This window comes from Hipposideros armiger, unplaced genomic scaffold, assembly GCF_001890085.2.
Source record: "Hipposideros armiger isolate ML-2016 unplaced genomic scaffold, ASM189008v1 scaffold_43, whole genome shotgun sequence".
Taxonomy (NCBI): Eukaryota; Metazoa; Chordata; class Mammalia; order Chiroptera; family Hipposideridae; genus Hipposideros; species Hipposideros armiger.
This window is the reverse complement of record NW_017731393.1, coordinates 1,937,243-1,963,621: the sequence shown is the minus strand read 5'-3', so window position 1 is coordinate 1,963,621 and position 26,379 is coordinate 1,937,243. Positions and strand designations below refer to the sequence as shown.

Below are 26,379 nucleotides of genomic sequence, written 5' to 3'. Positions count from 1 at the left end.
CTGAGGAAGGTAGGGAAGCCTTCATATCAGGTCCCTGTTCTCACTCACCATGTCTTACCAACAAACCCTCTCATCCTGCCTCAGAGCTCAGCTCTCAAGACTCACCTCACTGACCCCTCGTCTGAGAAGCCCCCCGCCCCAAGGCCAGCCTCAGCCAGACCTCCGCCCGGCCTCACGGCCCTGTGGCCTGACCCTTCCGGTAACAGTGAGTTTTCAGAGCAGGAGTTCTGGGTCAATCATTTTGTCTCCCCCACACCGTGTTATACAGAAGACTCTCAAGGGGTGTTCACTCGCTCATCCTCTCAGTAATGAACTTGCTGGCACCCCTTTAGGTGACAGGTACCTCCTCTACAGAGCTGACATGGAGCAGAGGGAGAGAGACCAGACAAGCATGGAAATGAACACAGTGAGCTCAGAGTTACAGGTGCCAGGAAGAACACTGAACCGCCCAGCAGGCACAGCACCACCTGGCCGACAGGCAGAAGCCGGCCGTGGCCCGGGCCCGGGGTCGTGTTCCAGACAAAGGGACAGGTGCAGAGACCGAGAGGAGAATGAACGTGGCCGCTGGAAGAAGGGGAAACAGTGACGATGGCTGGAGCGTGACAGGTGAGGGGGATGAGGCCAGACCCCACAGGCCTCCGTGCGCGGCCGGGGAGCTGGAATCTGGGTTATGGGTAACGTCGTCCTCTGACCACCCTGTGAAGAATGGACAGGAGGAGAAGGAGCAAGAGCAGAGCTGGCCAGAGGGCCAGAGGCCGCGACGTGGTCCAGGCAGGAGACAGGTATCGTAGACACCTGGAGGAGAGACCATAGCCCCTGTGATGGACACACAGGGTGAGGGGCACTCAGGAGAATGAACAGCCACGGTCTTTGGCCCTAAAGAAAGCCGAGCCTCAACGGTTTCCATGTCCACATAGAAATCTCCCAAAGGAAAAGAAACACCGTATTATCAGTGCTAAACGTAGTGGATGGGCTCCTGGAAAACAAGTTTATAAGGACAAGAATTGTAAGGGCTCATAAGGCAGACAAGCAGAAACTTTATCTTTTCGCTTATAAGAACTGCACCAATTACTTCCTGTCACATAATGTAGGACTCTGAGCTAAGCCAGTCAGGCAACACCCTTTTAGTTACTGGTAAAACAGGTTTCATTTTATGAAACGCTGCGCTGCGTTTGGCCACCTCCACTGGAAGCTCAACATGAGCGAGCTCAGCAGGGTGGGCTCTGCCTGCAGGCGCTCAGGCTGTGTGCGCCTTCCTCCTCACCGTCACCTAGCAAGGCTACTACCTAAATACACCACCGCGGGCGGCAGAACGAGTGCCAAGCCTGGTCCGCCCACCCCGTAACCGGCACGAGAAAGCGCCAGAGCCCTGGCCTTCCGCTCGCTTTAATTTTCACTGTACTTCTAATTGGGCAACTCCAAAAACTCAAGAACGCTAGAATTCCTGACTGTTCCAAGTTAGAATAAGCTGGTAATGCCTCATGTTTCAGACAGCGACATGCTATGCTGACCTCAGGAAAAGTATGAGAGACAAAAAATGTTGTTTTCCTTCTGGACAGAGCCGTGTTGCCTAGCACTCCTTAGAAACCTCATGCACTTCTTATCAAAACAGGAAACGAACTGGAAACAGTCCACTCGGAGGAGCAACACCAATCCAGGAAGAAGGGGTTTACATGCAGATGGCCCCCGAGCACGAGAATGCTGCTGCCTGCCAGGGGAGGGGCACCGGCACCTCTCCTGCCAGCAGGGCCAGGCTGGGTCCTGACACCATCCTTGTGTCTGCGATATCGTGGACAGCTGACTGCCTCTCCTTGCCCCAGACACCCCCTTTACAACATGATGAAAATAATGAAAGCCTAACCCACTGGGACACCGGGAGGACTGGGACAACCCACGGCCCAGTGCTCAGTAAACACCAGCTGCCCCCTCTCATTTGTTGAAACAAATATCAGTCTTTTCAATTCTAAACAGAGAGTAAAACAAACTGTTTTACCTAATTGTGGATGTTTGAATCTAAGGAGTTTCTTTGATGTTTGAAAGAGATTATTTTAAGATTAAGAGATCCTACACTACGCCACTTGTGAGTAAACAGAGTCTGTCACCGAGAATAAGCTCATAGTCGGCTGTTAGAGAGAGAACACAGCACAGGTTCCCACCCTGAGGCTGCAGGGACCCTTGAGGGCCACACGCTGGCCGAGGAGCAAGGTCTGAGCTGGCCTCTGTCCACCCAGAGCTCCACGGGTGGACTTTTCAGGTTTAGGCAAAGCTGGAAAGTCATTTCGGAGTTAAAGTGCTGACAGCAGTTGTGACTTGCTCTGGTCCTGGCTTCCGCCGGCCGTTTTGACTAGCCATCGACGCACGCATGTCAGTCAGAGCTCATCAGTCAATACTGAAAGCAAACCCCTGCTCAAATCAGAAGACTAAACAGATGACAAGGACATGGAAACACAGTCACCCAAACACTGTCAGGAGGCCTCCCGGAGGCCAGCTCACCTGCTGGGGGCTGCAGACCCAGCAGGGAGCAAACACCCACTCGGTGTACAGGGCTGGCATCTGAAATCCCACAGCAGCTTCTTATTCTTATGTCTAATTCAAAATAGAAAATATCTGAAATCCTCAGTTTATTTACATGTAACAAACCCAGAGAACAAAAACCAGGTTATCTAGTGATTGGAGAATAACAAGTATATAATGTCACAAGTCTATTTTTTAAAAATCCACATGACAATCACTACATTAAAACAAACCCCTTAGTTTTAGCGAGTCAAATATATATTTAAACAAAGTCCGTTCCCACTTGTCTTCTCATTTTTTCAGTGACCGCACCAAGGAATCAAATAGTCAGCAAACGCCACTGGATGGGGTCTTAAGCTCTGGTGGCGCGGACGTACCAGGTAATTCTCGTCCTGAAAGGCGTAGTGCAGTGTGGTGATCCACTGACAGTCCCCATTCACCAGCACGTCTCGTTCCTCTCGGAAACACGCGGTCTGCAAAGAACCAGAAGGGAGTCAGCGTGTTTCCACCTGAAAAAGCACCCTGCAGAGCACAGTCCTGGACAGAGGGGCCCCTGCGGCGACAGAGGCTCTGGTGGGTGTCATCTGCCTTCCAGGCCACAGGGAGCGTGGCCTCCCTCGCTCACTGGAACCAGAGGTACCATCATTCACAACCCCCCCACCCCCCACAGCTCCCACAATGCCTTGGGATGCACCAGCTGAAAGTGGGCGCATTCCTGTTCTTTCCTGCACCCCACCCCCACGCAGACTTCCAGGTGGGCCCTGCACCTACCCCTTGCACACAGGCCATTTCTATGGCCAACACTACAGATTAAACCTGGCTCGTGGCGGGGTAGGGCTGTGCAGCAACAGCTTCCCAGTGAGCCCCTCCTGCCCAGCGTCCCCTGGCTTTACCAGGTCAGCCTCTTTAGGCAGCTGGTGTGACCACACGCTGCCCCACATGTCTGCCCCTCTCTGTGACAGGCTCAGAGTTTAGCAGCCACACGGCTGACAGGACAGGACACACATCTGCTTACGGATCTGAGTTGGTTATTTATTTTTTTTTTAAAGATTTTATTGGGGAATCGGGGAAGGGAAACAGCCAAGTTGCTGTCCTTTTGTTCTTCAGTCTAGTTGTGGAGGACGTCGCTTCACTGGCCCATGTTGGTATTATCACTGCGCTCTTCCTGGGTGAGGCAGTTGCTCGCCGGCCATTGGATGGCCACTCACGGCGGCTCACAAAAACGCACGCCGGCTGCCGGCCAGCGCCACTGCAGCCTACGCCATCACTGGTGACTCACGGCAGCACAGCTCCAGGTCGAGCTGTTGTTCACCATCTTAGCTGTGGAGGGCAGCGTCACTGGCCCTCATGTGGGATCCGAACCGGGGCCCTGCTGCTCAGAGCTGGCGCTCCCAAGCCAACTCTTAACCAATGCGCCACTTGGCCAGCCCCTGTACTGGTTTTTTAAAACCAAACATGCTGAACTAGAAGCCCAGCCTGGGCTGCAAGTTATGAACTTCACTGCTTTGCAACTTTCCTACTGCCGCCTCTTGCCGATGTCATGCTTTTAAAGAAGACATTTAGAAGGCAATAGTATACAATTTCATGTTTAAAATAAGCCTACTAAATAAAAGGGTACACTACTTTAACCAGCCTTTTCTATCTCTATATATTGTATCTGCATATCCATCACACACCCTGACATATTCCATCATATATATTTTAAGATAATCATCACGGTTAGCAGACATTCTTGGACTTTCCTGAGTATGCCAATTAAACAGGACTTGTGTCACCAAATTTAAATTAAACAGGAATACTTATTCTTAAAATGTACTCACTCATCCAACATGACATATGGGTAAATACATACTAACTATCATAAAGAGAGAATCACCACTCCCTAACATTAGGACAGCCATCATTTTTAAAATTTACACACACACACTCCGGAGGTTAACATAACAAGTCATGTTAAATATGGCTCAGCTGTCTTCTTTCATAAATCAGTCACTTCCATAAAAACATAAACCTGAATGGAATTTGCTACGACTGTTTCTTTGTCCAAACTTCTATGGAGTGGTAGCTACTTCTTTTCCCCAGATTTTCCTGCCTTCGCCAAGGTGTCAGCGGTGACATGAAGGGCGGCTGGGGCCCAGGCCGGCAGACATGGCAGTGAGACAGTGAGGGTGGAGAGGACAAGATGAGTGGGGCGAGGATGAGGCTGTGGAAGGCCGGTGGTTGAGGCAGTCATGGACCACCAACACTTTGAGCCCAGGTGACGACAAAAAACGGTCATTGGGCCAGCTGAGTGGCGGGTTGGTTAAGAGCTGGCTTGGGATACCAGCTCTGAGCAGCAGGACCCCGGTTCAGATCCCACATGAGGGCCAGTGACACTGCCCTCTGCAGCTAAGATTGTGAACAATAGCTCCACCTGGAGCTGAGCTACCCTGAGTCGCCAGTGTCGGTGTAGGCTGCAGTGAGGCTGCAGTGGGCTGCTGTGAGTGGTTGGCAGCTGGCGTGAGCTGCCAAGAGCCATTGTGAGCAGCCATCCAAAGGCCGGCAACCGATCTGCCTCACCCAGGAAGAGAGCAATGATAATACCAACATAAGCCAGTGAAGCGACGTCCTCCACAACTAAACTGAAGAACAAAAGGACAGCAACTTGTCTGTTCCCCTTCCCCCAATTCCCCAGCGCTGTTCCCCTCCCCCAATTCCCCAATAAAATCTTAGGAAACAAACAAAAACAGTCATTACACAATCAACCAACATGCACTGGTGAGCAATAAATGGGCATGAGGCCTCATGCTGGGTGCTATAGCAGGGACAGGAAACGATGGACAGGTGGGAGGACAGCCAGAGTGACCAGACAGGATGGACGAGACGTGCTAGTGGGAGGCTGGAGGATACCTACTCATGGTGAAAACCCAATGCTCAGAAGAACAATCTGACTTAAACCAAAGGTTTGTACTGTGATCTGCCCAAGGTGGCAGCTATCATAGGGACATGAATTTCAGAGCAAAAGAGGAAAGGAGGGTTTACAGTGATAGTATGAGAGAGGCTATAAACGAAAGCAGGAATTTCCAAAAGGAAGAGGTGGCCAATTCTAGAGGGGAGAGCTCGCTGAACCAAGGGCCTGCTTAGCAACTGTGGGGTAAGGGGGAGTGTGAGTGAGCCACACTGCCACAGATGGGACAGGTGCTAAGTGCACGCTGGCAGGGGGCGTCAGCTGAGAGGACAAGGGCAAGGAATGGAGATAGGAAAGGAAGGATTCTGGCTCTCTGAGGCACAGGGGAGGAACATAGAGGGTAGGGGGATGAAGACAGAAGCTGAGGCAAGCACGGGGAGGTGAGTCTGGAGGCACCCAAAGGAGAAGCTGGCAGGCCTCGCTGTGTCAGCTGGGGCTGCTCATGGGGCTGGGAAGACGGGGTCGGGGCATGAAACAGCTGTGGCACGGTGGCCACAAAAGAAAAAGGACCGCAGACTGCCAAGTGGGAGTCATCTACTTTTATTTGTAATTTTCGTTCCCCCTCTAAGAGGGAATATAAAAACACTCCTGGACTAAGTAGGCTCCACTCAATCACTGCTTTTACATATGGAGAACTGAGATAACTGCCTCAAGTTCCCACAAAGCTGTCCTTTGCCCTTCCAGGTAACACCAATCTGGCCGGTAGACTCAAACAGAGCAGAGCACGTGGGAGGCGCGCTGGAGGGGGCGCAGACCCTGGAGACAAGGGGTGCCCTTGTGTCCTGGGGGGCAGGCCCACACTTGGGATGGCCTCACGGCCCATCTCACTCGCCCCTCACAGAAAACCCTTTGCGTGTTTGTTTCCTCAGCACTCCATGCCTACCTCTGCTCTTTTAAGCATTTCCCACTTGTTGAGGATTTTCATGGCATAAATTCTTTCAGTGTTCTTCATTTTGACAACAGCAACCTGGAATACAAATGGGAGTTGCACAAAAATTTAGTTAATGAAACAAAAGGCCAGCGCATTTGCATATCACCACAGTGAAATCTTAATTGCCTGGAAACCCAGGAAAAGGAGCTGCTAAGGAAAGGAAAGTTTTCTATGTAAGTAAAGATTTGCCCTTTTAAGCATCAAAACTTCATTTTAGCCACAGTGCAACTTGAATGGTCTCACCCACCCAGTTCAGAAAACTCCAAAGCTCAGCACTAGGTGAATAGGGGTTCACAGTCCTCTACTTTGGGGTGTGTCTGGGAGTTTCATAATAAAACTTTTAAAATTTGTCAGTGGTCCCCAAGCTTCCATCCCTGCGTTCACGGGCTCCCCCGTCACGCTCATTCCTACTTGCCCAGGATGCTCAGGTGCCTAACTCTCTCGTTTCATTTAACATGCTCAGAGCGGTGCTAGACACTGTTAGTACTCAGCGTGTTGGCTGTCAGCCATATTCTTTCAAGTACAACTCACATGCCACCTCTTCCAGGAAGTCCTCTTGGATCCTGGTCCCCGCCAAATCTTGAATGTGTTCTTCCATCGCCACCAACACCAGATGTGATGTTTGTACCATCATATGCACTTTCTCCCCTCTTTAAACTAATCATTCATTGGCCTAAGTCTCCACCACAAAACCGAAAGCTACATCTTGGGAATCATAGGAATTTCTGTACCTTTTTGCTGCCAATGGCTGGCAGCCCAACAGCAGGTATGGAATGAAGCGTTCTTAAGTTATTTCCTTCCTTGCTTTCTAAACAACATATACCTCAGTGACATCGTCGAAGTACTCATGAAACTACCATGCACTGAGCACTTTCCACGTGCCGGGACCAGAACTAAACAACTGATTTGCACACTCTCAGTTAATCCTCACCACAATTCTTGATAGTTGGTATTTCTGACATTCATATTTTACAGTGGGATCTGAGGCTCGGAAGGGTTAGATAACATGCCTATCACCCTCAGGTGGCTGCTTTTAAAGACTGTTATAATGACGGTCATAATTAAGTATGATCTCCCATGGGCATGAAGGTGGGGAGTCCTGATGGGACCCCTGGCTTGGCATTAGGAAAGCATAACCCAACTAAAACCATTTGTGAAGGGCACTTCTGGTCCCAGCACCGATAAAGAGTGTCCTCAGTTCTGTGATCCGCTTGGCGCCGTCAGAGACAGAGAATCTGAAACTGGGCACATTTCAGGTGTGTGATTACAAGACTATCCCAGGAGGCAGTGGCGGGGTTCCAAGATTCTAGTTATGGCCAGGGAGGAGAGGCAAACATGAGCAGGAACCCCAGACTGGATGAATGGCTGGGTGGCTGGAGAGCCTCGGTGAGGAGCGCTGGCGTGCAGAGCCCGGGCCACAGGGCCAGGGCAGGATGGCGGGAGCGTTGGGGGTGGGTACAAATAAGCCGGAAAAGCCTGAGAGGGAGCAAGAGCAAAGGAGAGCTCCCGGGGCGCTGCACAGGCCTGGGCGAGGGCGAGACCCCCTTGATTTGGGAGGAACGCGCAGGTAATCAGTGTTACCTTCTTCGAAACACTGAAAACCGAGTTTTACATTAAGTTCTTTGGCAAAGAGGGGCGCTAAAAATGACCATAAGCGATTTTGGCACACTGTTCTCTTGGGTTCTTTCATTCTTCTCCTACAGGTGTCGCTCTCAGGCCCTGGCGTTCCTTGCTGCCCCTCTGGCACACTCTAAGGAGGGCACTGTCACTGCAGAGCCTGGACGGACCTGGGCCTTGCTCACTGCTTGGCACACAGAGGACAGTCGGGAAAGTACAGACTGGATTGAACTGGGTTTAATTTCAACAGGACCTCTTCCTTCTCACTAAACACCACCAAATACCGCACCTCACAGAAACTACCTGTAGCTCAGAGTTGTTATTTCTACACAGAACTCAATTTTTCCCTGCGGTTCCTTTAAATGACGTTCCCAGTTGGTGGCACTCAGAAAAGCCAGATGGGTGGGGCTTCTGGGGGTGGGGTGGGGGTCTAGAAAGGAACAGGAGGAAATTTTCTAGGGGACAGAAATGCTCTGTATCAATTGGGGTACTGGCTACCCAGGTGTAGACATCTGCCATGACTCAAAATGTACATTTAGATCTGTGCATTTTATGTGTAATTAAGGTATAATTATACCTTAATATTAAAAAAATCCAAAACCAAAAACCTCCCTGTTCCCATCCCAGTCCATGGTAAATTGAATTTGGCTGAGGAGTCCCGGATCCGGGGAAGTTCTGAGGTAAACCTGGAACTCGGTCAGCCTCGGTGGGCCTGAGAGGAGCTGCCTACCCAGGGGGCACCGCAGCCCCCAAGCAGCCCCCTCCCTTGCCCCTTGGTGAGACTCACTCTCAGGGACAGGGCAGGAGACAGGGATGGGGATGAGATGGGGGCCTGTCAGAGGACTCGGGCCAGGGCGGCAGCTTCCAGGGAAGAAGTGAGGACACAGCAAAGAGCGTCCCCATGCCCTGGGCCAGCCAGAGGTTCTCCCTCAAGTCCCTAAAGCATTTCGGAGGAGGATTTTCATTTTGCGTGTCCTGCTGAAGCCTGCAGATAAAGCAGGGGTGCCATCAGTGCCTGTAGCAAAGGAATCACGAGAATAGTGGGGTGTTTTCTGAGATACATCATAGGTCTTGTTTCCACTCAGTCGTCACACAAGATATTTGAGAGCCAAGAAGCTACCATGTGGAACTGCTGCCTACTTCCCGTCCTGCCTGCGGCACATAAAGCATGTGCCCTGCACAGCAAGTGCCCCCTCCCGTTCTGTGACACTTTCTAGTCATGCCCAGTAGGCTCGCAGTCAGGCGGGGCACAATGCTGCTGTGATGTGACACAGTGTTTTCTCGCTGGATTTTCCTCAGTGAGCAACACACACAGGCGTCCGGCCTGGGGAGCGGAAGGTAAAGCCGAGATAGAGGAGTTAACATGTTCCAAGTTGAAGAGGCAAAGCTCTCAGGGTGACTCACTGTGAAGCCACCTGGTCCCAGGCGGCTGAGGGAACAAGTGCCTCTGCCCCGCTGGGCAGACCACTGGCCCTCGCCTCGGCCAGAGAGGCTGCAGGACACAGGCGGGGACGCGCGCCATCCCCGAGCTGCCGCCCAGGGCAGGAAGGACTGCAGGCAGCACACGGCCTTCGCGAGGGACCTGCTGGGTCTGCTCTCTTCCCTAACGGCAAAGCGACCGGACACATAACCAGCAGGGGACTGGTGGCAGCAGCCACAGACAATCGGGACAACAGTTATTTTACCCTCCTTGCATTTTAAAGAAAATTTTCAATTAACAAATGGATTTTTTAAAAACATATTTGTCTGTAAGAAACTATTTTGGTCCACATGATATTCTGGGTAATTCGCCAGTCACAAGCTTTTGTTTTTATTCTTCTCTTCTCAATTCTACCCTTTAGATTTTGTTCAAGAACTCTCCAAATGATACTAATAATTACTTCATCCCCAAATCAATGTAAGAACCACAGAAATGCTACATGGGAGCTGTTGAGGTTTGGGAAAACTATGCAAAATTAACAAAATGAAGCTTATCTTACTTACCTCACCAAAAGCCCCTCTTCCGATTACTTTAATTATTTCGAAGTCTTCTCGATGAAGCTGCATTTCCTTCACCAGTTGTGTAAAAGGTTTAGCTACAAATTTAAAAAGCAAAGTTAGCCATTTACTCCAATACATTGATACTACATAAAAACTTGATTAGGGTATTCCACTAAATAATACTTTTAAAAAACAATGTTTACTTTTTAAAATGTTTAATATCTGTAAAGTTTTAGAAAGTCAGTATTCACACTAAATCAGGGTAGATGTTGATCATTAGCACCGACATGTCAATACCTGTCTGTCCCCACAGAGATCCCCTGGCAGGAATCAGGAAAGCTAAGCTGTGCCCCTCAGCTGCTACCTCAGCAACTGACAGCACATTCTGGTCTGTTCTGCAACAGCTGTAACTGATGTGAGGTAGCAGGTGCTACCTTGCCAGGTGAGCGAGCTCTGAGCTCACCTGTCAGCTCAGCCAGAGCCACAGGACAGCTGAGGGAACATGACACAGTTTCCGAGACAAGGGTGGTCTCAGAAGCACAAGCAGCACCCCTGGACAATGTAACCGATCTTAACAGTCCCATGGCGCCCCTCCCAGTAACCCAGCTCAGGGACTGGGAGAAGCACGTCACTCTGCACTCATGCGTCCCACACATCCACTCTTTGGGACTAATTCCATTATGATCCACATTTTGGGGAGGAGAAAACAGCCAGGTTTCTGTGGAGAGTGTACTGGGCTAAACAGTCCCCCCAAAATCATGCCCACCCAGAAGCTGTGATGGGACCTTATTTGGAAGTGGGGTCTTTGTAGATGTAATCAAGATAAGGACACAAACAGGAATGGGATGAGCCCTAAATCCAACATGACTGGGGTCCCTATGAGGACAGAGACAGAGGGGAAACGCCATGTGAAGCTGGAGGCCCAAACTGGAGCAGTTCAGTTACAAGCCAAGAACGCCAAGGACTGCTGCTGAGAGAGACTGAAGTTTAGCCATCCCAAAATATGCCTTTGGGATATTGATTTTAAGCTGGTTATTAAGAAACAAAGACTGAGAAAGAACCTTTGACCCTCCCTCCTTACGGGCCTAAAGGAATTCGGACAGGAAAACCTGCGGAAAGGGAGGGGGCATCACTTCCCGTCAGTGTCGCGGCGTTTGCTCCTCCTCACCACCTGTAAGTCACCTGCTTTCCCTTTGGACTCCCAGACCCCTAGCTCCCTCTCCTTAGTCCAGAATGGCATAGAAACCTCAACCGACCAATGCCTCTTCGGATCTCCTCTTCCTACGGCACGCCGCCACATGTACATCTGTAAAAAGTTTGGGAATTTTCTCCTGTTAATCTGGCTCATGTGAATGTGATTATCAGCCCAGCTAGAAGGACCCAGAAGATGGGAGCAAAATCAAGTTTCGTGCCCCACACCAGTACCACCGGAGGCTGGAAGAGGCAGAGAGGGCTTCTTCCCTAAGAGCCTTAGAGGGCACAACCCTGCTGACGCCTTGACTTTGGACTTCTGGCTCCCAGGACTGGCAGAGAAAAAAACCTCTGTTGTTTGAAGCCCCCAGTTTATGCTAATTTGTTACAGTAACCCCAGGAAACGCTCCAGAGAATCTGTGTAATTTCTTTCCAGGAACATGGAGCAAATGGCAGAGCTAGGCCCAGAAGCCACGCTTAACTCCAGACCACCGTCCATTTAGTTCCAACTCTTACACCTGTTCTTACTGTCACCTTCGGGCCCAAACCCATGTTTTATGCTAACTTTTGATTTGTTCTATATAGCTCTTTTGCAAATCCTCCACTACTAGTTTTGCAAAACGCCCCCATTGGGGAAACTGGGCAAAGTGTCCCCAGGCTCTTCCTGTGTTGTCTCTTCCGTCTACATCTGTGTCTGTAATTATCTCCTTCCACCCGCTGTCTGACACTTGCTGGGATTCTGGTTGAGCTCCACAGTATTCATCTAATTCTATACCGTTTCTCCTTAAATAGTTGCCTAATACCATTAAGGTTTGATCCCCGGGGTCCAATGAACATGGTAACAACAGTCAAAGCCCAAAAGGTCCTTGGTGCCGACCGACAGCGAATTTCTACCCCCATCACTACAAATGCCCTGCAGCCCAGAGAGGAGGAAACACGACACACAGGGCCTGCATTTTTGTAAAGGCCAGGGTAAAGAAAACCCTTGAGCTAGAACTTAAAGGTCATCCCTGATTCATCTTTATTTCCTTCAAATATCACCAAAAAATAGCCATTCCCAAAATTCCTAATGGAAATATGTGTTCTAAACTGCTACCGAAGACCACAACCTCTCTCGGTATTTTTGAGGGAACCAAGTGGTACCTTTCATTTTACCGTGAAGAAAAACAATCCCAATTATCTAATTAGTTCTATTTTAGCACCGGAGAGAGCATCTGAGAAGGAAATGACGCCGACCAGCTCTGCATCCACTATCACTATAGGACCACTCACTCTGGCAGTGGTTCAACACAACGTTCTGGAAAGGTCTACAAACCCCAGACTCACGAACCTTGCAAGCCAGTTTTCAATGTGCAAACCAAACAGCAAGACTGACGAAATCAAAGAAAATTCCCCGTAACTGTACCATGAACCATGTTAACTTGCCCACGTTCCCGTTCCATTCTTGTTCACAGACACATTCAACGTTCACATGGTTTACTGTATCCTGCTTTCATTTTACTTCTTATATGCCATGTTTCTATACCACTCCATGATCATTTTAACGGATGCGTAATATTTCACTAACTTGACACACAAATAATCGGAAATAATGTATCTACTGGAACACATAGGTTAAACATTTAATTTTTAAATTATCATTTTCTTATGGTGAATAAATTTGCAATGAACATTTGCAGGCACACAACTTTTTACTATTTTAAAGTAATTTTTAGGATGAAATTCCAGGACTTTCATAGGCACTAACGCTCCTTATGGCTCCTAGACTACCCTGCAAACCGCGTCTCCTAAGTCAGGGGACTGGTTCCCTAAGGCCACGCACTGACGTCTCACCTCCTTTGAAAGAGTTCTTTGATGTTCAGGTGAGGCTGATGTTCTCCCACGTCCAGCTGGGCGCCCTGTTATCTTAACTGTCCATCCTGACAATGCTCACTGATCATGCCTTCATCCTTCTTAATCAACTGTGTAAGTGCTTTACGCTGGCTCTCAGACATCAGAGCTGTACACACCATTCCTTCATTCTGTTCCTTCTTCTCATCTTAATTAGGCTACTATTTATTTTATACAAGCTATGACTTTTGATACAAGTATTTTTAATAAAACTGAATTAATTAATTTTCCTTTGTGATTTTATTATTAAGGCTTAGAAAGTTATCACTCTTTAAAGATCTGATCGTCAACCCTATTTTTTGCTAAATGGCTTTTAAAAATAGCCCATTATTCACCTGTTGTTTGGAGTACTTTGGAGCACGGTGTGTTTATTTAATGTCTCACTGTATCCATCTCTATGTATATAAGTGGTCTGATGATGTGCTGCCTAATTCTGTTGATCCCTCCCCGAATCGGCAGGAGGAGGGCACGCCTATTGTGGGACCCAGGGGAAAGCCCTGGCTTCCATTCAGGACGGTCAAGTCCTGAGGGAACCACGCGGTGGGCCTACCATCTTAGAAAACTCACTTGCTCCTCTGTGACTAAATTTCTTCATCCATAAAATGGGCAAAAGGTGTCTCTCTGACCCACCTCAGGGACCCCATTAACAGTGACAACTGAGGCAGGTAAGAGTGGAAGTACCCTGTGCCAAGGCTGCAACCTAAATGCCCTTCTCTCGTCACCCCTTTTCTTTCCACATCAGTCACCCTAAAGCTACGTGAGCTTCCTTTCCCAGACAGACACGTTCTGCTGCCTATGCAGGTAAATTTCCCTGACATGGAGGGATACAGATTTATCAGGGCCACTCTGATAAAGAGGGGAAGGACTATGGAAATAAACCCGAGATGAAAGCTTGAAAAGATAAGGAAGCTAAGAGAATCGAGCAACAGAAAATTATATGAATGAAAGCTGATTTTTAAAAATAGAAGGCACTAAAAAGGATCCAGAAGGAAAAGTCTAAGGAAAGGACTACTTTTTCTAAAAACTGATAAATATTTCCAGACAGTTATAAGGACACAGGAAAAACATTGTGCTGATGTGTAAGAATTATTAAGGCTGCATTAGCTAAAACCAGAGCAGAAAATCCAGTCACGGCGGCAGGCCACCTGCTGACTACCCAGGTGCTGAGAGGCCATGAAATCACTCTGACAGGAGAGGACTTAAACAGGTGAAAAGGAGAAAGTGGCATTTCAAATGAGGTGTCAATCAATGCTGACACAAGAATAAGGTGACCCTGCCATCTGGACAGGGTAGCGTCAAACGACAGAAGCTGTATCAGTGACTTGAACAAAAAAAATTTAACATGCAGAGCTGCATAACTAAAAAAAAGCAAACACTAAATTATCATGGAGATGGCAGGTGCAAGAAGTCACAGAATCAGATGAACCAAAAACAGGGGTTGGAATTTTTGAAACCCAGGCAAAGGGCTCTGTGCAGCTGAAATTCGGATCTCTGAGGGTGGGGTGCTGCTGCTGGTACTGAAGTTTCTAAGCTCCAAGTTGGGTCGCATGGGCTGGGACCCAGGGAGCTAAGAGGGAGCGCTAGCCAGCGGATGCCAGGGTCTCTACAAGTGTGGGACACGCCGAACTGGGATGGACCGGCTGCCCACTACAGGAAGGCACTTCCGGCCAGGAGGAAGCAGGTTGCTAGGGTGTCCCTCAAAGAAAGAGGAAGGCGGCAGGAAGCCTCAAGTCCATTCACCAGTCCCTTCAACGCCCCTTTAGGCAAGGCTCAACAGGGAGCGGGGTTCAGAGTCCAAACGGGGCGATGCTAGGGAACAGAATGACAGCGGGGATGGGAGATATGTTACATACAGGGGGATTAGCCAAATAAGTAAAAAGATTCAGGATAACGGGAGACAGGTTCCTCACTGTCTGATAGGGAGATACGAATAAGGGAAAAGAACAAACCCTACAGCATTGGATTAGAACTGGAGGCATGTGGACACAGAAAAGAACAGACATGAATGGGTGTCCACGCCCAGAGGCCTAGCTCGGCTGCTGAGCAGCCCAGAGGCAGCAACACCCCAACGACAACAGACATATCTAGGGTCAGATCTTGGTTTTGAAATACCACTCTCCAGCAAAGGAACCAGGACTCCGCCATCCGTGCCAGGGCGGGCTCAGGGAAGTACAAGGTGAGGCTAGTATGCCTTGTGCCAAAAAGTGAGAAAATGCTCAAAGATGATGGTGAATCAAAGTAAATACTGACAGTCACAGACTATACCCATTAATCAAGACCGGAAACCGGGAGTCCACAGTGATATTAATTAATAAGGTCATAAATTAAAACCTGATGAGAAATGGGATAGTTATATAGTTTCAAAGTACATCCAAACAAAATATTACAAATCATATAGGGAAATAAGTGACTTTACAGTGAAGTCTAGCAGACTACGGTAAGTGATCAGTTATGTGACAAAATGAAACTGTGCATCACCTGGTAGGACACAATAAGAAAAACCAGTGTCACTTCTGTGATTTTCCTGCCAAAGTTACATAACCTGAATTTAACCATGAGGAAACAGGAAGTAAATCTTAACTGAAGGAACATTCTACAAAATGACTGGCTTGCAATGTTCAAGTTTCAAGGTCATAAAAATCAAGGAAAGACTAAGAAACTGTTCACACAGACAGGCACTTTTTAAAAAGACAGGACGACAGCACGTGCGGTTCTATACCAGATCTGCTACAAAGGAGAGTGTCAGAATGCTGGTAACGTTCAGTGGAGCCTGAAGGTTAGAAGGTAGCAATATATCAGTGTGGAACTCCTGATTCTGGCGGTTACACAGAATCCCCTTTACAGGAAATATACACTGAAGTACTCATGGGTGATGGGTATGGTGTAAGCAACTTACACTCACATGCTCAAATCATTGTCGGAAGAGGGTTCTTTGTATTATTTGCAACTTTTCTGTAAGTTTGTAACTGTTTCAAACTTTTAAAACATTTTAAAAAGATAATCTGTTGCAATTTGGAAAACAGGCTGCAGAGGGGCAAGTGTAGAAGCAGAGAAAGCTGAGACACGTAGCGGCCCACAAGAGGTAAGCTTGGGGCTTAGGAAGACCATGATGGGGCCTGGAGATGAGGAGGAAGGGTCCACACCCAGGTTAGGCTTTGGAAGTTGATCGCCTGGGACATGGGGTGATGCAAAGACTCAAGGATGAGGTAGGTTTTTAGCCTGGGGTGCCATTTACTCACGTGGGAAGGACCCAGGGTTGAGCGGTTTGGGTGGGAACAGGGGAGTGCTGGAGTAATGGGAGCAAAATACTTCACTGCAGAGCCCAAGGCAATCAAGAGACCAAACTGATTTTTCTTACAAGATTCTATTGCTGTTTCGTATTTTCAAAAGATTATCCCTCCAGAACCACCAGCGGACATGGAGGGGAGGGAGAGGGAAGCCAGTCCATGCTGGGGTGGAGCTGACTGGGAGGAGGCAGGGCATCACATTTTTAAACAATTTTTCAGTGTGCCAATGTCCCTTCACTGAATCCAGAGCCCCGGGTGCTCTTCAGAACACAAAAAGGTACAGGCAAAACTTTATGAATTTTACCCACTGGGGTGCAACACCACTTGTCACACACTCTTAAAACATTCATGATGCAAAGCAAAACCATGACAACCAAAACACCATTAGAGATTCACTGTAAATACCATTCACACTAAGATTCTCCTAGAAGACAGACGTTTTAGATAGCAGCACGCAAACGAATCAGCTGTAACACTTGAAATGATGTTTGATTCCCATGGTGATAGTGAAGTTCTAAGAAAGACCATACTAGTATAAATTTTAGAAAGAGTTAAGTTCCCTCTCCTTCATATTCCATCAACAAACACTAACAGGTGCCGAGTCAGGACAGCCAGCCAGAAGGGGCTTAGGCTGCCCGGCTGCCCCTGGGAGGCTCCGAGTTCCAGAGATTGCAGGGCTTGGTGCCCCCTCGGCGTCCTGCACCCCTCACGCCTTTACCTGCAGCGGCAGCCACAGCATCGGGGCACCACCTAGGCACCGCCTCAGTCAGACCTCCTGGCTCCAGCAGCTGGTCTCCTACCTCTCCAGCCCCTTCAGCCCGACAGTGCCGTCTTCCCAAAGCCAACTAACCACAACCCTTCCCTGCTTAAGATTCCCTGCCTTAGCTTTCCATGGTGCTTGGACAGAGTCCAAATGCTCACAGAGCTTGCTGCATGTCCTCCCCACACCCCCCTGCCTCACCCCACTTCACCCCAGGGCCCCTCACTCCCGCCATACCTGGGGGCTTTCAGCTGCCCGGCCCTCACTCGATTCCCCGTCTTCCTAAGCAGAGCCCAAGGCCTGGGGTAGACTCTCGGCCTCCAGCTCCTCCTCATCCTTGGGGTCCCTGAGGCAGGAGGCTGCTGGACTCCAGCCAGCTGACGGGTTAGGACCTGCAAGAGTCCTCCAGGAAGTGGGCCTCGTGCTCCACCTGCTCAGCGCCGTCTTCCCCGCCGGACAGAAGGCCCAGGAAGGCAGGGCCCACCCCCACCTAGAACGAATGCTCCCGAAGCCCTAGCACAAAGATGGGGATGCAGAAAAAAACATGGCTGCCCCCATGACCAGTCCTCAGGAAAGGCGACCTGCTCTACAGGGAGAGATTGTATTTTTTCCTAAGGAAAGAGCATCTTCAACAACTTGGGATATGTTCCACCAAAAACAACTGAATACAGCTTTAGTCCTTAGCTAAGCTTTCCTCAGGACACATTTTCTCCTCATCTCTTCATTCATCCACAACACAAGGCTGTCCCCTATAGAACTTCTCCAGATGTCCTAAAAGGCAACGAACCAATCACCCATCAAGGGCAGCCCTGGCAAACGTGAGACCCCAACAGTGAGGAAAAGCTGGGGTCCAGTGCTCCTTTTGAACAGGAAAAGCTGGGTCAGGAAGAACTGGGGGTGGGAGGAAGGTCTCTGGCTGAAACTGACAGGACATCATTGTGAAATGGGAAACTGATGCCCCCGCTCTGGTCTGTTTATCAAGAGAGGAAATAAGGTCAGCCGGCTGGAAGGAGTGCCCAGAGAGGGGCCGTCTGAGCAAAGAGAACTGTGTCACAGGGCAGCCGCCCCGAAGGCAGCTGGGAAGTCCCGCTTTGCCCTTCCGCAGTGAAAGCCATCGGCCTCCCTCTGGACCTCAGCTGCACTGCTCAGCCCCGTTACTCGGCCTCTGCTGTCTCAGCCTCAGCCACTTTGGTGTCGGACATTTGGAACTGGAAATGGTCTTAGACCAGCAGTTCTCAAACTGTGGTGTCGTGACCCCTTTGGGTGTTGAACGACCCTTTCCCAGGGGTCGCCGGGTACTCGTATGTGGGCGTATCTGCATGTGGGCCTGGAGACGGATAGAGAAGCGGTGTCTCGGTTCCTAAGACCATCGAAAATATGTGTTTTCCTGTGAAAGGTTGAGAACCGCTGGTCTTAGACTATCCAGATCAAATTATACACTTTCTAATGAAGAAACAGGCACCCCGACAGCCAAGTGACATGCACAAGAGACGAGGGAACAGTCAGCTCCACCCCATGGTGTGGGTCTCCACTTCTAGGAAGTCCTCCCCTGGCAAGTGCCAGCTGCTGCCCTGGTCTGGTCACGAGACGACAGGCACTAACCCCGAGGCCGGCAGGGTGGAGTAATGAGGCACCCACAGATGGTGGGTGCAGGGAGGCCAGAGGCCAGGAGCATGCTATGTATCGGATCTCTTGTAGGGGAAAAAGGGGCCAGAGTAGCACTGGAAGGACCAGTGAGTGTGACCCCAGGAAGAACAGCAGAATGGACGGGGCATGAGTTCAACACCCATGGTGCTCATGGCATAACCGCCGTGAACACGAGAACAGGGAAGAGCCAAGAGCCAGGTTCGGGTCGGCTGTGTCGGGAAGAGCAACCACTCTTCTACCAGTACCAGCCTGGAGTGGGTTCACAGTTCCAGAACGGCTTAAAATGCATTCTCACAGTTCAGGCTGCTGGTGTAAATACCAAAAAACACCCATCATAAAGACTGTGAAAACCGGGCTTCAATTACATTAACCGGGTTTCACTTGTTTTAATAGTGAAGATCTTCTTTCTGTTAACTGACAGAACACGGTCCTTCACAGGAGCCGGTCACAAACCCTTCTTGTTGTGAACCACTACTTGAGAAAGCTGACTCTTCCAAGAAGCCCTATTAACTACCAAATAAAGTCCTCCAAATATGAGCTCTTCCACAGAGGCCGATAATCAGGAACCACAACGAACGTGAACAAACACGAAATTTTCACTGCGTTAATTCAAACTTTCAGAGGATCGAAAGGGAAGCCCTTTAATAATGCTCTGAGTCGAAAGACAAGTAAGGTCTGGACTGAGTCAGTGAAAATCTGAGAAGCCAGGGTGGGGAGGCTGCGCGGCGTCAACAATAAACCGGGAAAGACCTCATTCCAACAGCCTGCCATCACAGGAAGGCTGGCCCGCCCGCCCGCCGGCTGGCCGCGCTGGCTCCAACCTAGTTTCGGCGACTCTGGGGTCAGCCACGCATTCCTTTACCTTTGCTTCCTCTCTATGGTAGACCGACTGCTTTTCTCAATTGGCTTTCATTTGACCCATCTTACTTCGCCACTACAGAAGTAACATCCCCCGGCCTCACTGTGGTGTATCAGCTAGAAGTCTCTTCCTGCCCGAGGGCGGCACACCCCCAGTCATCGAACTCTGGAAGGCACCATCCTTTGGGACTCCTCTATCAAAGCAAAGAGCCTGTGCAAAGTGAGTGGCCTCCATGCGCCTCTTTTCTAACACCAGCTCCCTTGCTGATGTGAATACAAATACGTTTAAGTTAAAAAAAAATCAAAGCGTATGCTGAAACGCTATGAAGGTCAGAGCCAACGGCATCGCACGTACAAGTCACAAACACACAACGAGGTCTGCACAGAAGACGGTGTTACGCTTTGGGCTCACACTGGTGAGATGGCCAGGCTCAGGCCATTTCTTTCAAGTTACTAGAAGTATCCTGCGTCTGTACATCCTACATTTAAGAAAAAAAAATCAGAGGTACAGAATGAGTACCGGTTATCAAATGGGGGGGCGGTTAGAGCTCCCCATGATCTCCATACCATTACTAAGTAGAAGGCACATCCCCAGGGTCAGGCAAACACCTGGTGGGGCCAGTTATTCAATCCACACACCACTGGGCCACTGCACGCACCTGGCAGATCCACCTGGCCTCCTCAAGGCTATCTCCTCACCTGCTGCCTGGAATAACGGTGCTTACCCAAGAAGTCACGGGGAGTCTTAATTAGATAATCCCCACAGAGCATGGAGCACTGCGTCCAGTATGTAGTAAGTTCTCATTTAAGGGCAGCTACTGCCGTTGTTACTGGGTGACATTCTGTTTTCTAAGCAGTTATTTTAACATTATTTATATGTCATATTTAACAATAACAAACCAAAATTATCCTAGAACCCACCAGGGAGGTACACCTGTCACACACAAGTCCTACCAGGCAGGTTACACAGGGATGTAAGCCTTATACAGTAAGTGCCCAAGAAAAAGCCCCTCACAGCCATGAGGATGGGCTCAACTAAGGAGGGCAAACAGAGCGCACGGCACACCTCACACAGAGGATGCCACCCAGCAGAGACTCCTGGACCTGGCAAGTTAGAGGTGGCAGGAAAGGTTTACCTGCAAACCCTAAACCACCAGTCTCCATTGGGTGCCCCGCCCCATGAGGAACCAGCGCCACTGACCTGACTTGACCAGCATTGACTGCCTCCCGTCAAGCATCAGAGAGCAGCGGAGACTTGCGGGAGGAACGGAAAGGCGGGCTTTCGGATCCTTCTGATAACCTTCACATTTCCACACCCATGGCTACTCTTCTTCAGTAATGCCCGTTTAAGAATTTCCTTATTAATGTAAAACATGAAGGGTCAACTAAAGTGAAATCTCTGCCTCAGGCGGAGACCGTGATAGGCACCGCCAGGTCAGGCCCTTATGCGGCTATTGCTTCCCGAACTTGCTGGAAGGCTCACCATTAATTACAGTAAGCTGAAGATACACTTGAAAGAGCCCAGTCACATGTCATCCTGCTGCTTTGGGGGAAAAGGGGACAAAAATCTTTTGAAAGATTCTTTTTTTTTTCCTGTAGTAATAAGAACTTTCAATATAACAGTTTTGGTTCTCTATTTTGTTTGTTGGACCTCATTTTAATAAGACAGATACAGGGCATGGTCTACACAGAACATGAAACCGTAACCCACTGATTTATAAAGTACTTCCTAGCGCATCGGCTCCTGAAACCAGCATAGCATCTGAGTGGCCACAAATGGCAGGCCCAAGGGGTCTGCACAAACGTACGTTACTGCTGTGCCCCCTCTCCGCCCGCCCGCCACAGCAACCCTGCAAAGTCAGTAGCTCTGTCCCCATTTTATAAGGAAACTATGGATCTGGGCCCCAATTGCACAGCTTATTGAACACAAGGCTGACATGATGTCTATAGTCTGTGTCTTTTCAGGGCACTGAGGTTGGGTTTCTGGGGACAGGTCAGGTATGCTGTCTCACCTTTCTGCGGTCTCAAATGGAGTGCGGAAAAATGACGAACCGATGGTTACCGGCTTAGAAAGTGCTAAGGCCTGCGAGCAGGACCATGCTGGTGATCTCCCCCAAAAGGGCATCCAAATTACAACTAAGTTACCTCCTTGCCCTCGGGACAACACTAGCCAAGACAGATTTCTGAAAGAACATTTTAGGTTTTGGTTACCCTCTAATTTACCCCGTTCCAAAATTTAACTCAGAAAAATCGTAACTTAGAGTGGCCACATATCTGCTTTCACTTGAGTTTTTACCAAAGAAGAACCAGTTGTGCAGAGAAAAGGTAAACTGCTTCTCCTTCTCAAATGGAATAACCATAGTGTCTTGTTCCTTTCAACCCTTTTCAGTTTACTGGGTCTTCAGTCAGCTTTGTAGTTTTTCTAAAATGTCTTTCACGCTCTTCTTTACCTAGCTCAGGGGTTGGCAAACTTTTGAGAAAGAGCCGCCGCCAGGGGTCAACAAACTGCAGACCCTGAAGTAAAACTGAAAATAAAAATAACACTATCATAGTTTCATTAATAAAATTTTTAAAGAATATTATTCACATAATGGTGATTATGTAAAAATATATTTTATGGCTCTTGCATAATTTTTAAATTGTTGTGAGGAGCAGGACTGGCTCTTCCAGGGGTCGGCAAACTTTTGAGATGGAACGCACCCAAAGAGCCGCATGTGGCTCGCGAGCCGCTGTTTGCCGACCCCTGACCTAGATCATTCTTCAAATGCAACAGTTCTGAAGAAATTTCATTTTACTATCTAGAATTATCCACCACAAGAGGGACTCTCAAAAAGGCCAGCTCCGTGAGCAGACAGAAGCCGGCTGGCCACCAGTCCTTGCTGCCCGCCTCTGGACCACCGCTGGCCACAGGCCGCAGCGCCAGTGCGCCTTCCGCTGTAAATAGTGTCATCCCCCGGGCACCCTCTGGCTTTGTCCCAGTCCTTTCTCAGTCCTGTGGGAGGGACCTCTCTCAGGCCAAAGTCAATTCACACCTGTACTGAGAAAAGCCTGACGGGGCCTCTCCACCAGGCTGGCCCCTGCCACTCAGCATCCTATAGTCCTTGTCCTCAGACAGCAGGGGCAGAAACCATGAATATCACACACAGATAGACAAGCAAGGTAAGAACTATAAAGGGTTGAAAGAAACAAGCTGTATGGGTGGATTTTATCTTAATAAAGCTGTTCAGAGAGAAAAGAAACCAGCTGTGAGGGGACAAGGGAGGGAACATTAAAATCTTTTTTTTTGTTAACGGAGGAGAGGTAGAGGGAAAAAACGGAATATGAGCCAAGTCAGCCTTGAAGTCCTGCTAGTGAATTAAGACAGGTGTGCATGTGCGCTCGCGTGTGTGCAGTTTGTGCGCACACATTCACAAGCAGGACGGTTTAGAAAGGAGCAGCTTGAACAAAAGCATGGAGAAGGGAACTGGAGGCTAAGGAACAAAAGGTATGGCTTGGCTGCAGGAAGAGTTACACGCAGGGCTGTGGGAAAAGCTTTGGCTGAGAAAGTGGGCCAGGCCAACACGGCATAGGCACACACCTGCATCTCATGTGGGAGGCCACAGAGAGGAGCCCAAGGGTTCTGTGCAGGTGTGATCGCTGACTGAAGTCTGCCTTGGTGGAATACACAACTCAATGAGTTAATATGTGAAAGCACTTACTTCGTAAGCTGCAATACTGTACACAAAGGGGCGTGTTGTCACTGATACAAGGACCAGTACCTAATCAGTAAGTTCCCAAAAGGCTTTACTTACAGGTTGTACAATAGATACATCAGAATCAATTAAACAAATATTCACAGGCACCTACTTTTTGACAGGAACTATTCTAAGCGGTAGGCTAGGTCTGGGAACAAAACTCCCTACCTTCATGGAGCTTACATTTTAGTGGAGTAAAACAGAAAGAAAACAAAATATATATGAAACAAGTAGTTTATAGCTTACATAGAAAATAGTAAATCCTGTGGATAAAAGAAAAAAGCAGAGAAACTGGGAAGATGGTGGGGGCAGGGAAGAGAGTTACAACTTACACAGTACCGGCATCTGGACAGCAGCCATGGAGGGGCTGTCTGGCTGTGTTTTGAAGGGAGAGCCGGCAGGCCTTCCTGCTGGACTGGATGGGCAGTGAGGTTACCCAAGGCACTGGCCTGGGCAGCTGGGAGGGTGCAGTTGGGAATGGGGGGTGAGATGGGAAGAAGGGAAGGAGCAGGTTGTGGGGTGAGCTGCACGTGTCCCATGGACACAAAGGAGGTAGCGTCCAGAGGGGAGCCTGGCTCGAGCTGTGGGTCGGGGGTACTCACTACACTGCTGGTATCAGTCGCCAGCCTGGACGCGATGCTCCAGGGAGTTAGCAGAGACACGAGGGACCAAGGACTGAACCTGGGAGGTGCAGGCTGAGGAGGCTGGAGCAGAGGAGGAGCTCCGGGGGCCTAGAAGAGCGCCCAGGTGCACGTGCCAGGGGGCCAGGCTCCATCCTGATCCTGAAGGCGGCGGCGGGGACTGACAATGAACTGCTGGTTTCTGCCCTGGGGAGACCACAGTGCCTGGACAAAAGCAGCTGTTCTGAGGGAGTGATGGGGGACAAAGGCTGACTCAACTGTGCTTGAGAAGGGGAGAAGAGGGAGTGCAAACAGACAACTCTGAAAAGCTGTGCTGCTAAAAAAATGAAAAATGCATGGATTAGATGCTTGAAATCATTTTCAACAAATGTTTCGTTAAAAAAACAAAAAACAACAACCCCGCTCATCTTGGAAGGGAGGTAAAGGTGATCCACTCCACACCTCTGCTCACATCACACTGACCAGGGAACCAACCGAGGAGGGGACCTAGATGAGCACCGCCCACGTCACAGGGTAAAAACAAGAAGCTCATTTTCACTGGCTTGGATGCTAACAGTAAACCATAATTCTACGGTTACAGAATAAATGTCCCAGGCCTCAATGAGCAATCCACAGAAGACAAACGTTTCCTTAAAATGCCCATGGCACTCGATCCTTGTCCAGCTACGCCCAGCAGCTCGGGGCCGCCTCCGGGAGAGGCCCACCCACCTGCAGCAAGCAGCTGCCACATTCCCACACAAGCTCTTCACGGAGTTTTTTTGTTTTTTTGGTAAAATTGAATGATTTTGCTCACTGGCTTTTCTTTAGTTTTTCCTAATCTTTCTCTACTAAATTTTGAGAAAAACTTTGATTTTGATAAAGAAAATATATTTATGAACATACATACTGCTTTATCAAGTCAGCTCCTGGAATTATATACGTATGCTATAATAACACACTGACTTCCCAGCATGCCAACTGAGGTATTTGAGACCACCTACAGGTAAGGGAGTGTGGCATTTTGCTAGCTCAGCAAACAAAGTATCAGGACCACTCTACAGATGGCTTTGTAATTCCAAATCTGACTTTGTTAACTAGATGCCTAAGAATCTTAGTAAGTGACCAATTTTCCCCTTAGCATTCGGTTTAGTCACTTTAAAGACAAAAAGCAGTCCACAGTGCTGGGCATTCTATGGCTACACATGGTGCCCCACAGGTCCCTTGGGTAGGACCCCCGCACACAACCAGCACGGGAATTGAGCAATGAACTCAGCGGGATGAGAAAGCAAGAAGGAAGGCCTCACCCCTTCCCAGCCCCTTCCCAGCGCAAAGCCAGGGCCGTCGTAGGCACACAGGGGACCTCTCCACACTTACAACTGGGCTGTGACCTGCGGGGACAGCAAGGACGGGAACCGTCTCCATCCCTTCCGCCCAAGTGCCTCGGATTTACGCCTGTTGGAGAGTGAAGGACAAAAAGGAGCGCCAAAGCTCTAGCCACGAGAATCAGAGAGCAGCCAGTCCTAACTTTCTCTTCCTGGTTCCCTGACTCAAGTCTGAGCCTTGCTCGCACATTTCTAGGAGACACTAATCAATCACAGGACTTATCACAAAGGACACTGATAAAATGGTATCTAGAAAGGAAACCAACTAAAGGAGTGGGGAGAGCAAAGTGAGAAAGAAGTTTGCAAAGCATCAGCAAATTACTACATTCAAAGGAAAGCAACTTAAGTTCATTAATCAGTAATTTGGGGGAATTTTTAGCAACCAAATAATATCTATCGACTTTCTGCTATGACTAATTCAAAAGTATGACATGGTCCTATTTAAGAGACATAAGAAAGCAGGATCTAGACCTAATAAAGCAGGTCCTCAGATAATGTCATGTGGTTATAACGTTGCTAAGGTGCTGAAGGAACCTAGCTCTTGTTTAGATCAATTAGCCTGTGCTAAAATTCATTTCATTATATGTTGTTTCGCTTAACGTCACAGAGCCCATCGATGACACTGAGTGCAGACTTACTGTACTTTAAATTTGTTTTTCACTCTCTTCCACCCAAATATTTGATAAAATATTAAACTCACCTCCTTAGTAGCTAATGGCAGCTACTAACTTCTGAACATGTACGTATGTGTCAGGGGTGTCATATAATCTTTAAAACCTGTAGGATAGATAATGTCTGCTTTTGATAAAAAAGCAAACTGAGAAAACACAAAGCCCCAGTTTGCATAAATGTTTGGTATTCCTTACTTCTCACAAATGTAACTTCATATTTCTTATTCAAAATTTTCTATTTTAAAAACCAGAGGAAAAAACAATCTCCACTTACTTTTCTTTTTTTTCTTTTTAAAGATTTTTATTGGGGAATTGGGGGGATGGGAACAGTGCTGGGGGATTGGGGAAGG

General features: G+C 48.7%; 1 protein-coding gene across 2 annotated transcripts in view; it reads right to left on the bottom strand.

Annotated features, from left to right (window-relative positions):
• CDC42BPB (CDC42 binding protein kinase beta) overlaps window positions 1–26,379 on the bottom strand; it is a 104,327-nt gene that overhangs the window by 50,035 nt on the left and 27,913 nt on the right. For both annotated transcript variants that reach the window (XM_019639297.1, XM_019639298.1), the window contains exons 2-4: window positions 9,993–10,084; window positions 6,345–6,428; window positions 2,892–2,987 (exon numbers count right to left, since the gene is read on the bottom strand). In XM_019639297.1, coding sequence (XP_019494842.1) covers window positions 2,892–2,987; window positions 6,345–6,428; window positions 9,993–10,084 — 272 coding nt within the window. The remainder of the gene's footprint in view (window positions 1–2,891; window positions 2,988–6,344; window positions 6,429–9,992; window positions 10,085–26,379) is intronic.